The sequence below is a fragment of the Lissotriton vulgaris genome, chromosome 10 (assembly GCF_964263255.1).
Source record: "Lissotriton vulgaris chromosome 10, aLisVul1.2, whole genome shotgun sequence".
Taxonomy (NCBI): Eukaryota; Metazoa; Chordata; class Amphibia; order Caudata; family Salamandridae; genus Lissotriton; species Lissotriton vulgaris.
Window position 1 is genome coordinate 969946484 of NC_141698.1, and position 12013 is coordinate 969958496.

Sequence of the window (12013 nt, forward strand, 5' to 3'; positions counted from 1 at the left end):
AGGTAAACTAACTGCGCAGACAGTATTACCACATGTAAAAAAAATGACATATTAATTAAGTATTACCATCATAAAATGTGCTGCGCTATGCTGCATAATTTGGTGTGTCTTCCCACGTAATTTAGTCAAGCCTACTGCATACTTTTGTGCTACCCGCTGTGATAAGTTGGCCCGATATGCAGCGTTCGCTATTCTAGCGACCACTATGTATCGTTCCAAACGACCCTTATGGTGATTGGTTGTAAGTCAACCTTAGACCAGCTATCCTAGTAGCGTGGATACGAGCAGTCTTCGGGCTAAACTCTAGAGGGCGTGTTAAGTCAGCTGTAATACCATCACATACCCCTTGGACACCAAGTGAAAGGACACCAAACAAGTGTTATGAAAATAAACAGTATATTTATTAGAATCACAACAGCCCTGTACTCTTTATGAGGACAGGGTACTAAGCACAGAACCAAAGCTCTTAGAAAATACTTCAAGTGCACAATTTAAAACAAGTGCCCGGGGGCACGGAAAGTTTAGTGGTCTCGGGCGGACCCGATAAGGCAAGTCGGAAGCGAGGGACTCGGGACCCTAGAGTAAGGAGGCTATGCAGGCACCGAAATGCCGAAGTTACCTAGCCACGAGGACTGCAGCTGCACAAGTCTTACAGGCGTCGGGGGTCTTCGCTGACGAGCCAGGAGCCGGAAGAAAAGGAGTTGCTGGCCGGCGACCAGTGATGAATAGTTCGTAGAGATCCAAGCCTGGATCAGTGATTGTTGATACCTGAAAGCAGAGGGGACCAAGTTCGTACTACTAGCCAGTAGTCAGAGGGTACCAGGAAGGCACCGGTTGGCCTTCACCTCGACTAGGTGAGTGGGCGACGCTAGGCTCTGCAGTCTCACGGACCCGGAGGCGTTGTCGGCGACCAGGATGGAGGTGCGAACTGTCCCACGAAGGTTGATGCTGTCGGCGTTGCTGGGCCCAGGATTGGGGCAACAAGCCTTGGCAGATCTCACGTGGTGGGCCTAAGATGGCGTCTTGAGTGGACCAGGAGGGTCCGGGGTGCTCCTCTCGAAAAAGGGAGCAAGGGCCGATCTGGAGCAACCAGACCAGCAGCGTTGGTTGTCGGATGTCGTCAAAGAAGGGCACAAGCCAGCGGCTAGTGACCAGACAACGTGCTGAGCAGCGAGCAGAAGGGCCCCACGCAGATCGTGGAGATGCTGGGAGACTTCACTTCGGTGCTGGAGCTACTCAGGGTCGGGGCTTCTCGGACCCCAGAGCACTCACCGGAGAATTGCTTCGATGGTCGTGCTGATTAAGAAAGCGTGCAGGTTTTGATGATGGCCGGTCCCTCGAGGTCTTGTCGCACCCACAGATCTCAGCTGAGCTGACGACGTGGGTAGAGGTCAGAGGTGCCAGGGAAGCCGGTTCTCGTCGAGCTGGGCCGTCGGATCCTTGAGGAAGGACTTGCAGCAAACAGCAGAGTTCTTAGATGGTGCCTGCGGATGCAGGGTGACTACTCCTTAGCCACAAGGGAGAAATCTTGAGAAGAGTCTCGAAGTCCTTTCGTAGAAAGTATTCTTGATTCAAAGATGATCTAATTTGGAAGGGTCCCCGCTCTGGCCTTTATCCTAAAGAAAGGGGTGGGTACATGACTAGGTCCTGCCCTAAGGGTGGGACCAGGAAGGGGGGTAGTTACACCCCTCTCCCCCTGCTGGACTTTCCCCAGGTCAGGGGCTGCGCGCCCCTGGAACTGGTTCTAGCCGGCAGATGCGTAGTGAGCACCGGGGTGCCACTCCGCAGTCACCTTCTCGCAAAGCCCTACCTACCCAGAATACACAAACCCTGTCTGGTACGGTGCGAACACCGCCCTTGACAGGAAACTCTTTGTCCAAGCTCTCCTCGCTGGAAGGACTCCCAGCAGCAGGAGGTCAGACTCGTGTCTGTGGTGGCAGCGTCCATTTTGTGGAGCTGAGGCTTCAGTTAACTTTAACCGGGGTTCACAGTTACGTACATGTCGTGTCCCTCTAGAAGGGCGGAATGCTAACCTCGTCACCAGAATTGGTGAGGGGGCAGCATCCCGATTCGTATGACACCTTACTCGACATGCCTTGATAACGCGATACCGAAGTTACCGATATGATATGCGTTATCATGGAACAGCCATTGGGTCTTGGTTCCGCAAGCTGCAACCGGGCTCGGCTCGTGCCAGAGCCCAATTCACACGGTTCCATGCACTCTGCCTTCAGGATTGTCAAGGCCTGCAATAGGAGTGACTGATAGGAACTCGGGTGTCCATTTTAAGGTTAGGTATAGGGACACTATACCTATAGCAACGGGCGAGTACGCCACGTGGCCCCAGCTGTCGTGCAGCCAGTTGTGTCAGATTTAGATGGCCATCCAGGGGTGGCATAATACATGCTTCAGCCCCTGGTAGGCCCTGGGTACACCGATGCCCTGAGTTACAGGGTCTGACAGGGTGGCCCAAGTCCAATTGGGTAATGCACCTAAGGTACACATATCAATTTAGCGAGAGAACAGCTAGGCTGTGGGTCTGATTGGCAGGCCCACAGCCCAAGAAAGTCGTAAACCAGTGAAACAAAAGCAAAAAGTCTGGGTGATCATAGGATTGCAGACCCTACTCTCCTACACCCGCCACATAATTGCAGTGGCCTTGCTAATATGGTAATATAAATAATACCTGAATCTTTCTTTGAATTTTTTTTTTATAAATGCCAGTTACAAAAAAAAAATGAATTATCCTGGAATTATTTTAGAATTAAAACGTTGGAAATTGACGTAGACATAAACAGATGGGTGCAAACTCCCAATATTTTTTTACAAATATTTCAGGACTTGCCCTCCTAGTGGAATGTACTGGTTTAGGTAAAAAGTATGGGGCCAGGACCAGGCTCTTTTAGGAAGGTCATGTAGGCCAGGTATCATTCTTATATGGATCATGTGTAGGGCTCCAAGGTATATGGTATTTCTTTTTTTTTAACATTTCCTTCTGTATTTATCAACATTTATTTCTGGGCCATCTCATTGGTATTTATCCACATTTATTTTGTTAACAGATGAGGTTATTACTCACATATGTCTGTATTTATTTAGCGGAATAACGTGCACTCATATTTTGATGCCCCTCAGGTTTAAGGACATTACACAGCCAAAAATAATAAAACAATAAACTCACATTAAAAAATAGTATAATAGCACATATACTGCAGTAATTTAAGCACATCCAATTGCGCTTTGCAATTCCCCATGGAGCCAATCTGTACAGCTATTGGCCTGAAAGTTATTCATCTCAGCATAGCGAGTCACTCAAAAGAAGACTAATTATCTGTATTGTTCCGCTTTTACCAATAAATACAGACAGGAAAGACAAATATTTTCTGTCTGTATTTATCTGTAAAAATCAGTAAAAACAGAAAAAAGAAGAGTAAATGGTGAGAATGCCTTAGCTCACTGCTGCTGGCCACATACTTCCTTCTTTGAACTGTGACTGTAGCTTCATTCTCCACAGCCTGTAGTCCCGGACTAAGTGACGGGAACCAGTCAGAATGGGTCAGGCAGCACGAAACCAGCATGCAACACCTGTACAGCCAGGTGAAATTCAAACCAAGAAAAATGAATAAGGAATGGAACTGTGTAGACAAGATTGAAAAACAAGCACACACTGTGCTTGGCTGTAACTGAGATTAAGCACAAAATCTGCTGAAATTCAAAGTCTAAAGAGGGGTGCTTGACAATTTAATTTCAGGTACAGAGGCAATACTTGGGACAAGAATTTCCTAAAGGCTCTCGGGTCTCAAAGGCTCGGAATAAATGGCCTGACAGCAGGGCTTTAAGGGGGATGAAAAAACTCGGGGGGGGGGGGGGTATTCTTTATATACTCACTCTCGCTTGTAGTTTATCAAATCAAGATTGCTTACCCGTTTCAAATGAAGTTCTCTGAACTTCCTGAGACGCTCTTCCCTTTTTTGAGCAGCTTCGTCACCAGCAAAAGTTGAAGATATTTCCTCTGAGCTACAGGGACTTGCCTAAAATGTGTCATGGAAAAAACATTTGTTAATCTGTATTTACTTGAGGTACACTTCTCACTGGCATTTTTTTTCAACAAGAGTAGAGAAAGAAGGCCTACCCATACTGCCATGCATAATAGTGTGCCTTGAAAATAACTTAATAAGTTGAGATAACAAGATTCTATTTAATCGCCTTAGAATTTGTCTCCTCAGGGAGATATGTTTACAGGGAGACATTGACTTTAAGGGATAAAACGTGGGCTAATCACAAGAGAAATACAATCCAATAACGAAGGGGTAAGTGATGCCTGATGACTGCCTTTTCTCTAATTTTTGAAAGTACTGACCACAAATTTCAAGTAAATATAGAAGAGTGGGATCATTACAGTTTTGTTTGATCGACCATGGGGACAGAAGTCAAAAAATAAATTAATTAGCAAGATCGTTAGCACTGTCTACTGTCTCATTAATTTTAACCTAGTTCCATTTTATTGTTAGAAGTAATATAAATGTCTGACGTACTAGGTTGCATATCAATAACAAGAAGATACAGGGTTCTGAGTGAGGCTCAGAGATGATGGATATATGTTGGAACACTACGGAAATGTAGAAACTGGGGAAAATTCTTAGTTTACAGAATATTCATGACCATGTGATTCAGTTTGACGTTTAGTGATGTTCAATTAATTAAAATCATGACATATTAGCAAAAATAGAAAAAAAACTATTATAAGACATGATAAAAACAATATTTCATAAAAAAATAAAATATTAAGTTTGTGATCCCCTTGTGGGGCAACAAACTTCCCATTCCCAGGTAGCCGACATCACATGTACTTTTGTCTCATACCTGACCTCAGTAATGGAAACCAAACAGAAGCACAAAGTTCTAAGTTTTCGTCTCACGAAGGCCCTTATTAATGGAACTACATAGCAGCATACAGTTCTACAGTGCTTATAGCAGAAAGTGTTTCCTGACCCAATGCTCGTAAAGTGCAGCCCAGAAACACAAGGTGATCCATACTTAATTGGTATGGAGAATAAGGCCCATTACGCAAATCCTTACTTATGGAGACCTCGAGGCAGCATACATTTATAGGAGGCTTCGGGCTAAAAGTGCTTCCAAGCTTATTATTACTGAGCTGGGCTAAAGTGCTTTGTACTTGGAAAGTACGACCCAGGTGATCAAGGGCTACCTACTTGGCAGGCCGCCAGTTTTGGGACCATCAAAGGCAGTTTAGATAACAATTACTGCTTTCTGATTGGCCCCCACTGGTGCAATGTGCTCTGTGCCAGTAAGGTGAAGACAAGAGAGTTCAAAGGTGCTCCTTGCTTACAAGGGTAAGGCCATCATGGACATTCTGAGTTACCAGTTATTGCTTTCAAGAACTTTAAAAAGCACACAGATTGCTATCATGGTTCTCCTTTTCAACAAGATAGGACAGCTGCCCAACACGTCCTCACATTTAAAACGTGAAACACTGGCAGGAGCCAGTAGCACCTCAAAGGATTTTAGAACATCACAAATGCAGATCGCATGTATTTGAATTCTACTACTGTGCCATACCATCTGCATTATGCATCAACTTAACCCTCCTTACGACCGTACCAATAACGCCTATGGGGAATTAAACTAATGCTCGCTCTCGAGGAGGGTGTACTTGGCACAGTTTGGGAGGGGCAAACTCAGATAACCTGGTTAGGTACCTGGGGTGTTAGGGTTTGTGGCCAGCTGCCGTGGGATTTGTTTTTTTAAGTTCCTGAGATGCTGATCCCAAGAAATTGTCTTGGCTAGCTTCATTAACACTTTTGCTGTCATTCTTTTTGGTATGGTGTTATTTATTACGCCTTCCGCACTCAAAGCCTTGATAGAAGTTATCAAAAGTTGGCTCCATATGGAGCTGTGCGCTTAGAATTTCTCCCAGAGCAGATGTTTTGTTGAGCTAATTGGGGCCATTTTTAAAGTTTGCGGATAAGAAAGAAATCTGGCCAGCAAAACCAGATCCTCCTTTGATAATTTAAATTCTAAACTTATTTGTGATTTGCTAGTAGAGTCTGGAGTGCAAACAAGCAATGATAGCAGATACAATGCTGTTTATCTACCACTCATATTGGTGATCCATAAACACCATTGCACAATATGTTAGTGTGGGCATCAGCTTAGTTGCTACCACAGCTAGTAGGGCATTTTTGTTATGGCATGCAATGCTTCTCTTTAGTTGGGCCATCCTGCATGTCAGTTGTTTTGCCATCAATTACAACAAGCATCTGCAATGCAATAGGTCTCGCATTACCGCGAGTGTGAGCTATTGGCATTGTAAATGACAATGCCATTTTTTTGTGTTTTGGTTTTTAAAACATAAAAAGAAGGCATTGTCATTTACAATGCCAATAGCTGAAATTCTTGCAAATGCAAGACCTATTGCATTCCAAATGCTTGAAGGCATCGCAGAGTTGCCTCCTTCTGTCTCCCATTTCCCTTAAATAGCTCCAGGTCTTCTACGAGTTAAATTAACAAGCTGGTGGTTACAAATGAGCACAAGAGACCCTCCGCAGTAAGAAAATAGTGCTTACAAACTAAAGACGACGTACTGTGTAAAAACCACGTGGGAGGTTACAAATTAAGATAAGGCAGTACTAACAAGCCTAATAACATATCAGAAGCCAGCAAAGGACAATTTGTATTTTCCTCTGTATCAGGCAGGGTGGGCAAATTCTTGGGCCTACTAGATACTTTCAAAGTCTGCCATGTACAGATTAACAAGTAAGTGTCAAGTACACAACCATCTTTCAGTCCTTTATTAGTGCAGATTTTCTCTGAGAATGACAAAAAAATATAATGGGTAATATCTGATTTACTGGAAAAGGGCTTTCAGGTGTCAGTTGGATATATCAAAATTGCTTCTCTGGTCTCATGTAGGTGCAAAAAGAAAATGTGCAAATTGAAGCATTTTTTTAAAACAGGCTTATATTCAAAGATTGTCATTAATAAAAGAAATAAAGCAAATTAGAAAATTTGCAGCAAATTCATCTATTCTGTAAGGTCAGATCATATTTTTCGCCTTTTTCTGGATGCCATTTCTCCTGAACTTCACATTCCTGCCAGACTTCACAATCTATCATAACTCATTTATATCACTATCTAACCTTGAACCGTGAGAGAAAGTTTTTGGCATAATCCAGCTTAGTAAAAAAAAGTACCCTTTACCCCTGGCGCTTAACCTTTAAAGACACTGGGCACATTTACCTAATAATTTAGAGGCGCCAGTGCCCTATTCCCTCAATGGGATAAGGCTCCAATGTCGAGAAAAAAAAAAAGAAAAAAAATCTACATCTAAATGTTATAATCAAAAGGATAACGCTCATTAATTAATTGTAGTCCTTTAAAAATATATTAAGCTACAAATGACTAAAAACCTATAGTTCCCCTAACATTTTTAACCAGTTAGTTTTACATCTGCATTAAAATCGAAATGTTCCTTAACTGCAGCCTGCTCCACAGTAAAGACTTTAAATTTAACAGCTCACATTCCAGCAAATGGCATTCACAGTCCTCTCCCTGAACCGGTCTCTTGTTTTTGCTTTGTTTCAAAGGAGCCTGAAGACCTCTCTAGTGAGACTGAACACCCAATCAACTACAGGATCTCATAAAAGCTTAAGCAAACTCTCCATCTCCTCTTGCAATTCATCATCTGGGCTCGGAACAAGGCCTCTCTACTTATGTTACCGGTTTCATATTGAATTCCAGTTTTAACAAGCCTGCAGTCAGATGCCATTTTAACATTTAACATGCATGATCACATGAGATTTTTTTGCCTTTCTTTAGAACCTATTTTTGCTTGCATTAGATCTTTGTGAACTTTACCAGTGCTAAGCAGGAGTAAGGTTCCCTAGTTCCTCCTTTAAACTTGGTTAAATGGGTTCATTCCTGAACAACATGTTTAACTTGCTTGAAACGATTACAGTTAGAGGGTCAACCCGGTAGTCAAAGGGACCTGGGTAGCTATGTGGTATGGAAAGAGTGGTCCCAGACCAATTGGGAGTAACTTAGACTTTAAGGATAAACATTCATTGACAAGTATATGTGTGGAACACTATTGTTTATTGAAATAGTGTTGATACGTATTTCACTGTATTTATTCATTTTTAGGTGTATGTACATATAAATAAATAATTCACATCTTAACAGTGCCCATTGTACAGGGAAGGGGGAGGGTAGTGCAGTGTTGAGGAATGGTGTGGGTAGGTAAAGTGACAATTCAATCGTAAATTGCTTTCAACAATTGAAGATGGCTTCTCAGGGGAGCCTTGCTGGAATTAATCCAAAATCAAGTATAACATTAGTGTAACATCATCAATAACAGGTGTACAAGGTCACACTCCGATTAAGTGTTACAGTTGGTAGTCAACGTTTCGACCCTCGTTGTAGGGATATTACCCCTTACATGGCGGGTCTTCTTCAGGACAGTGAGGGGGGTGGGCAGTTCCTATAGGGGAAAGGCATTTAAAAGAGATTACTAAATGATCACTTAATGGAGACTATTTACACAGGGGTACATTAATTGACATCATACATGGGTATATCCTATGCTTAGGTCCAGATGGACCCTAGGGCGGGATGCCAGGCTAATTTCTGTCTGTAGGGGATCCTCAAACAGCGATTAGTAGCAGTTTAACTAAAGGTTCCCACATGTATCTGGGAAACTGTCAGCTGATCATAGGCGTTAATACATGGCTCGTACGGGTAGGTCTCGACATCAATTATTTCGACATGTAACTGGAAGGAGTCTAAAACACTAAAAAAAGGGGGGGGGAATACATTGCTTGTTGTTTCAATTAAGTTGGTCTCAGCATTATTTTAAGATATGGGGTGTGGGTTGGTAGGTCACTCCATTGTGGTGACCCATAATTGCCTTGGAGATGCTGGATCTAACCAGCGCCTGTTACGCGAAAACACATGCTCTGCAATTAGACGTGACTGCCTATAAAGTAACACGTCTAATTGCAGAGCATTTGAGGAACTTACATACAAGGTAACTCCATATAACCCGCCGTGTTTTCGCGTAACAACAGGCGCTGGTTAGATCCAGCATCTCCAAGGAAATTATGGGTCACCACAATGGAGTGACCTACCAACCCACACCCCATATCTTAAAATAATGCCGAGACCAACTTAATTGAAACAACAAGCAATGTATTCCCCCCCCTTTTTTAGTGTTTTAGACTCCTTCCGGTTACATGTCGAAATAATTGATGCCGAGACCTACCCGTACGAGCCATGTATTAACGCCTATGATCAGCTGACGGTTTCCCAGATACATGTGGGAACCTTTAGTTAAACTGCTACTAATCGCTGTTCGAGGATCCCCTACAGACAGAAATTAGCCTGGCATCCCGCCCTAGGGTCCATCTGGACCTAAGCATAGGATATACCCATGTATGAGGTCAATTAATGTACCCCTGTGTAAATAGTCTCCATTAAGTGATCATTTAGTATTCTCTTTTAAATGCCTTTCCCCTATAGGAACTGCCCACCCCCCCTCACTGTCCTGAAGAAGACCCGCCATGTAAGGGGTAATATCCCTACAACGAGGGTCGAAACGTCGACTACCAACTGTAACACTTAATCGTAGTGTGACCTTGTACATCTGTTATTGATGATGTTACACTAATGTTATACTTGATTTTGGATTAATTCCAGCAAGGCTCCCCTGAGAAGCCATCTTCAATTGTTGAAAGCAATTTACGATCGAATTGTCACTTTACCTACCCACACCATTCCTCAACACTGCACTATCCTCCCCCTTCCGTGTACAGTGGACACTGTTAAGATGTGAATTATTTATTTATATGTACATACACCTAAAAATTAAAAAATACAGTGAAATACTTATCGGCACTATTTGAATAAACAATAGTGTTCCACAAATATACTTGTCAATGAATGTTTATCCTTAAAGTCTAAGTTACTCCCAATTGGTCTGGGACCACTCTTAACTTGCTTGACAGTCCCACATATATGGTGTAGAAAATGTGCCCAGTCCCTGGACGTAAACTGACACCTGCGGACTGTATCACATAGGGTGCCATCCACAGTGTTGGCCTGTACAAGATAGCCTCATGTCTACCCTGTGTATCTGGACTAAGCTACTAAACAAACTGCTGTTCAAAACTGTCAAAATAATCCTTTTTTTCAATTTCAGGAAACCCTGATTTTAAATATTAATAAGTCACCCCTAGGTACACCTTTCTGCCCACAAGGTAGGTAGGGTACCTGATATTTAAACGTTGAACACGTACTAAATTAAAGTTGGCATGTTCCTTCAGTGACTAGCCACAAAAGCTATTTACACTAGGAAGGGCAGTAGCAGAATCCTAGAAAAAGTCAAAGTACAGATTCAAACTTTAATCTTTTACTTTCGACAGGAAACATTGACAAAAATCAATGAAGTGCTATTTTTAATAATTTATTAAAAATACAATGTAATGGCAAAATCTTTAAAAATAAATGTTTAATAAGTGTTATAGAAAATATTCCTTCTAGAAGGTTATCGATTACCTGCCTGAACCTCCAGAAGGCAAATTAGTCAACTGACATCTGGTCTGCCGGTGCTGGAGCCTAATGAGGTGTGGAACCTGCTCTCAGAGGAGAAACAATGTGGGAGTGGGGAGGAGTTTTTCTAATCCTTAAATGTAGACAGAAAGTGTGGACCTAGAATCTTCATTAACTTGAAACGTGCCTGCCAAAGGTGAGACCTGAGGAAGGCAAACGTTTGTTCCCCCAGCCAGGCTGGCTCCACACCCGTTGCTAGGGAAACTGCCCTCAGAACCTGTTTTGAGTGACCATAAAGGAGGATGATACTCATTCTCATGGATACACTTCTGAGAGGGCACACATGCTCTGCACAAGGAAGAAGGGATTTCTCCATCTTGGATTTTAGGAGAAAGGTGTATTGTGGGACTATCAGCAGTAGGGCAAACAAGAACTGATGAAAAATAGGGCAGGGTTACCCCTGGGACTTATTTTACCCCTTTGGTTAGAGAGGATCAAGGAGTCACACCCCAACCCTAACCAGCTACTGCCAAACCTCAGTGTGGTACCCTAAGGAACAATTCCTGGAACACTTTCTGGACCTGCCCAAGATCAGAAGAGGATTGGACTCTGCTTGCTGTAACCTTAGAGGAGCTTTGAAAGACTGGATCTGCTTCCTCCTGCACCAGGAAAAAGAAGTAAACGTCAACCCTCAGTAGGGTGATGTCTGTGTGACTACATGGACATAAGATTAAAATACATTCTTCTATTTTGCAGACAAAGTCTGAAGGTAAAATCCTTGACCAGGTTCCGTTCAACTTGGTGCACAGAACCTTGGTTTCCACTACAGTCAGCCTCAACATGCACCTTGGTCCCAATCTACAGCATATAACAAAAATAAAAGGATTGACTGAGGGTGCTTGTAGGTCCACAATACATGCCCATAGGGATATGTCATACAAAACGGTATGAAGTTTCTGGAGATGAGAAAGGAAGGAGGAGGATCATTAACTCGTAGCAACATAATATCTACCGAGACGATTCACTGCTTGTCGCTTCGCCAAAACCTATTCCCGACATATCTAAGAAAAGTACCGGGAGAGTGCAAAGAAAACCGGGACTGTCCAGGTAACTCCAGGACGACTGTTACCTTACCTCTGCGGCCATTCTTCCTTCTTTCCCTTCAGGAAGCTCTTGTACTCAGATTCACAACATAAGGCGCGGAAAGATTACGTCAATGCGGTTAACAAACGTTTGCACCCAATCAGACATGAAACAACGCGATAGAAAAAGGACAAAAATGCCTCTCGATGGTACTAATCTGTCGGCCATTTTAAAACATATGGATCGTCTGTTGCACATCGGACGTAGTTCATTTTTGATTCAGGCAAAAGTATGCAATTATCAGCAACTCCTGTATATATTATAGTTGAGAATGAGCTACTAAAAGAAGTAATATTTTCGTTTT

The 12013-nt window shown here is 42.9% G+C and overlaps 1 protein-coding gene across 1 annotated transcript in view; it reads right to left on the reverse strand.

The window, feature by feature from the left end:
- Positions 1-11778, reverse strand: part of LOC147689078 (pre-mRNA-splicing factor SYF2-like) — a 219706-nt gene extending 207928 nt beyond the window's left edge. Inside the window, exons 1-2 of the mRNA XM_086941968.1 lie at positions 11701-11778; positions 3924-4031 (exon numbers count right to left, since the gene is read on the reverse strand). Coding sequence (XP_086798094.1) covers positions 3924-4031; positions 11701-11712 — 120 coding nt within the window. The 5' untranslated portion in view covers positions 11713-11778. The remainder of the gene's footprint in view (positions 1-3923; positions 4032-11700) is intronic.
- Positions 11779-12013: the final 235 nt, after the last annotated feature.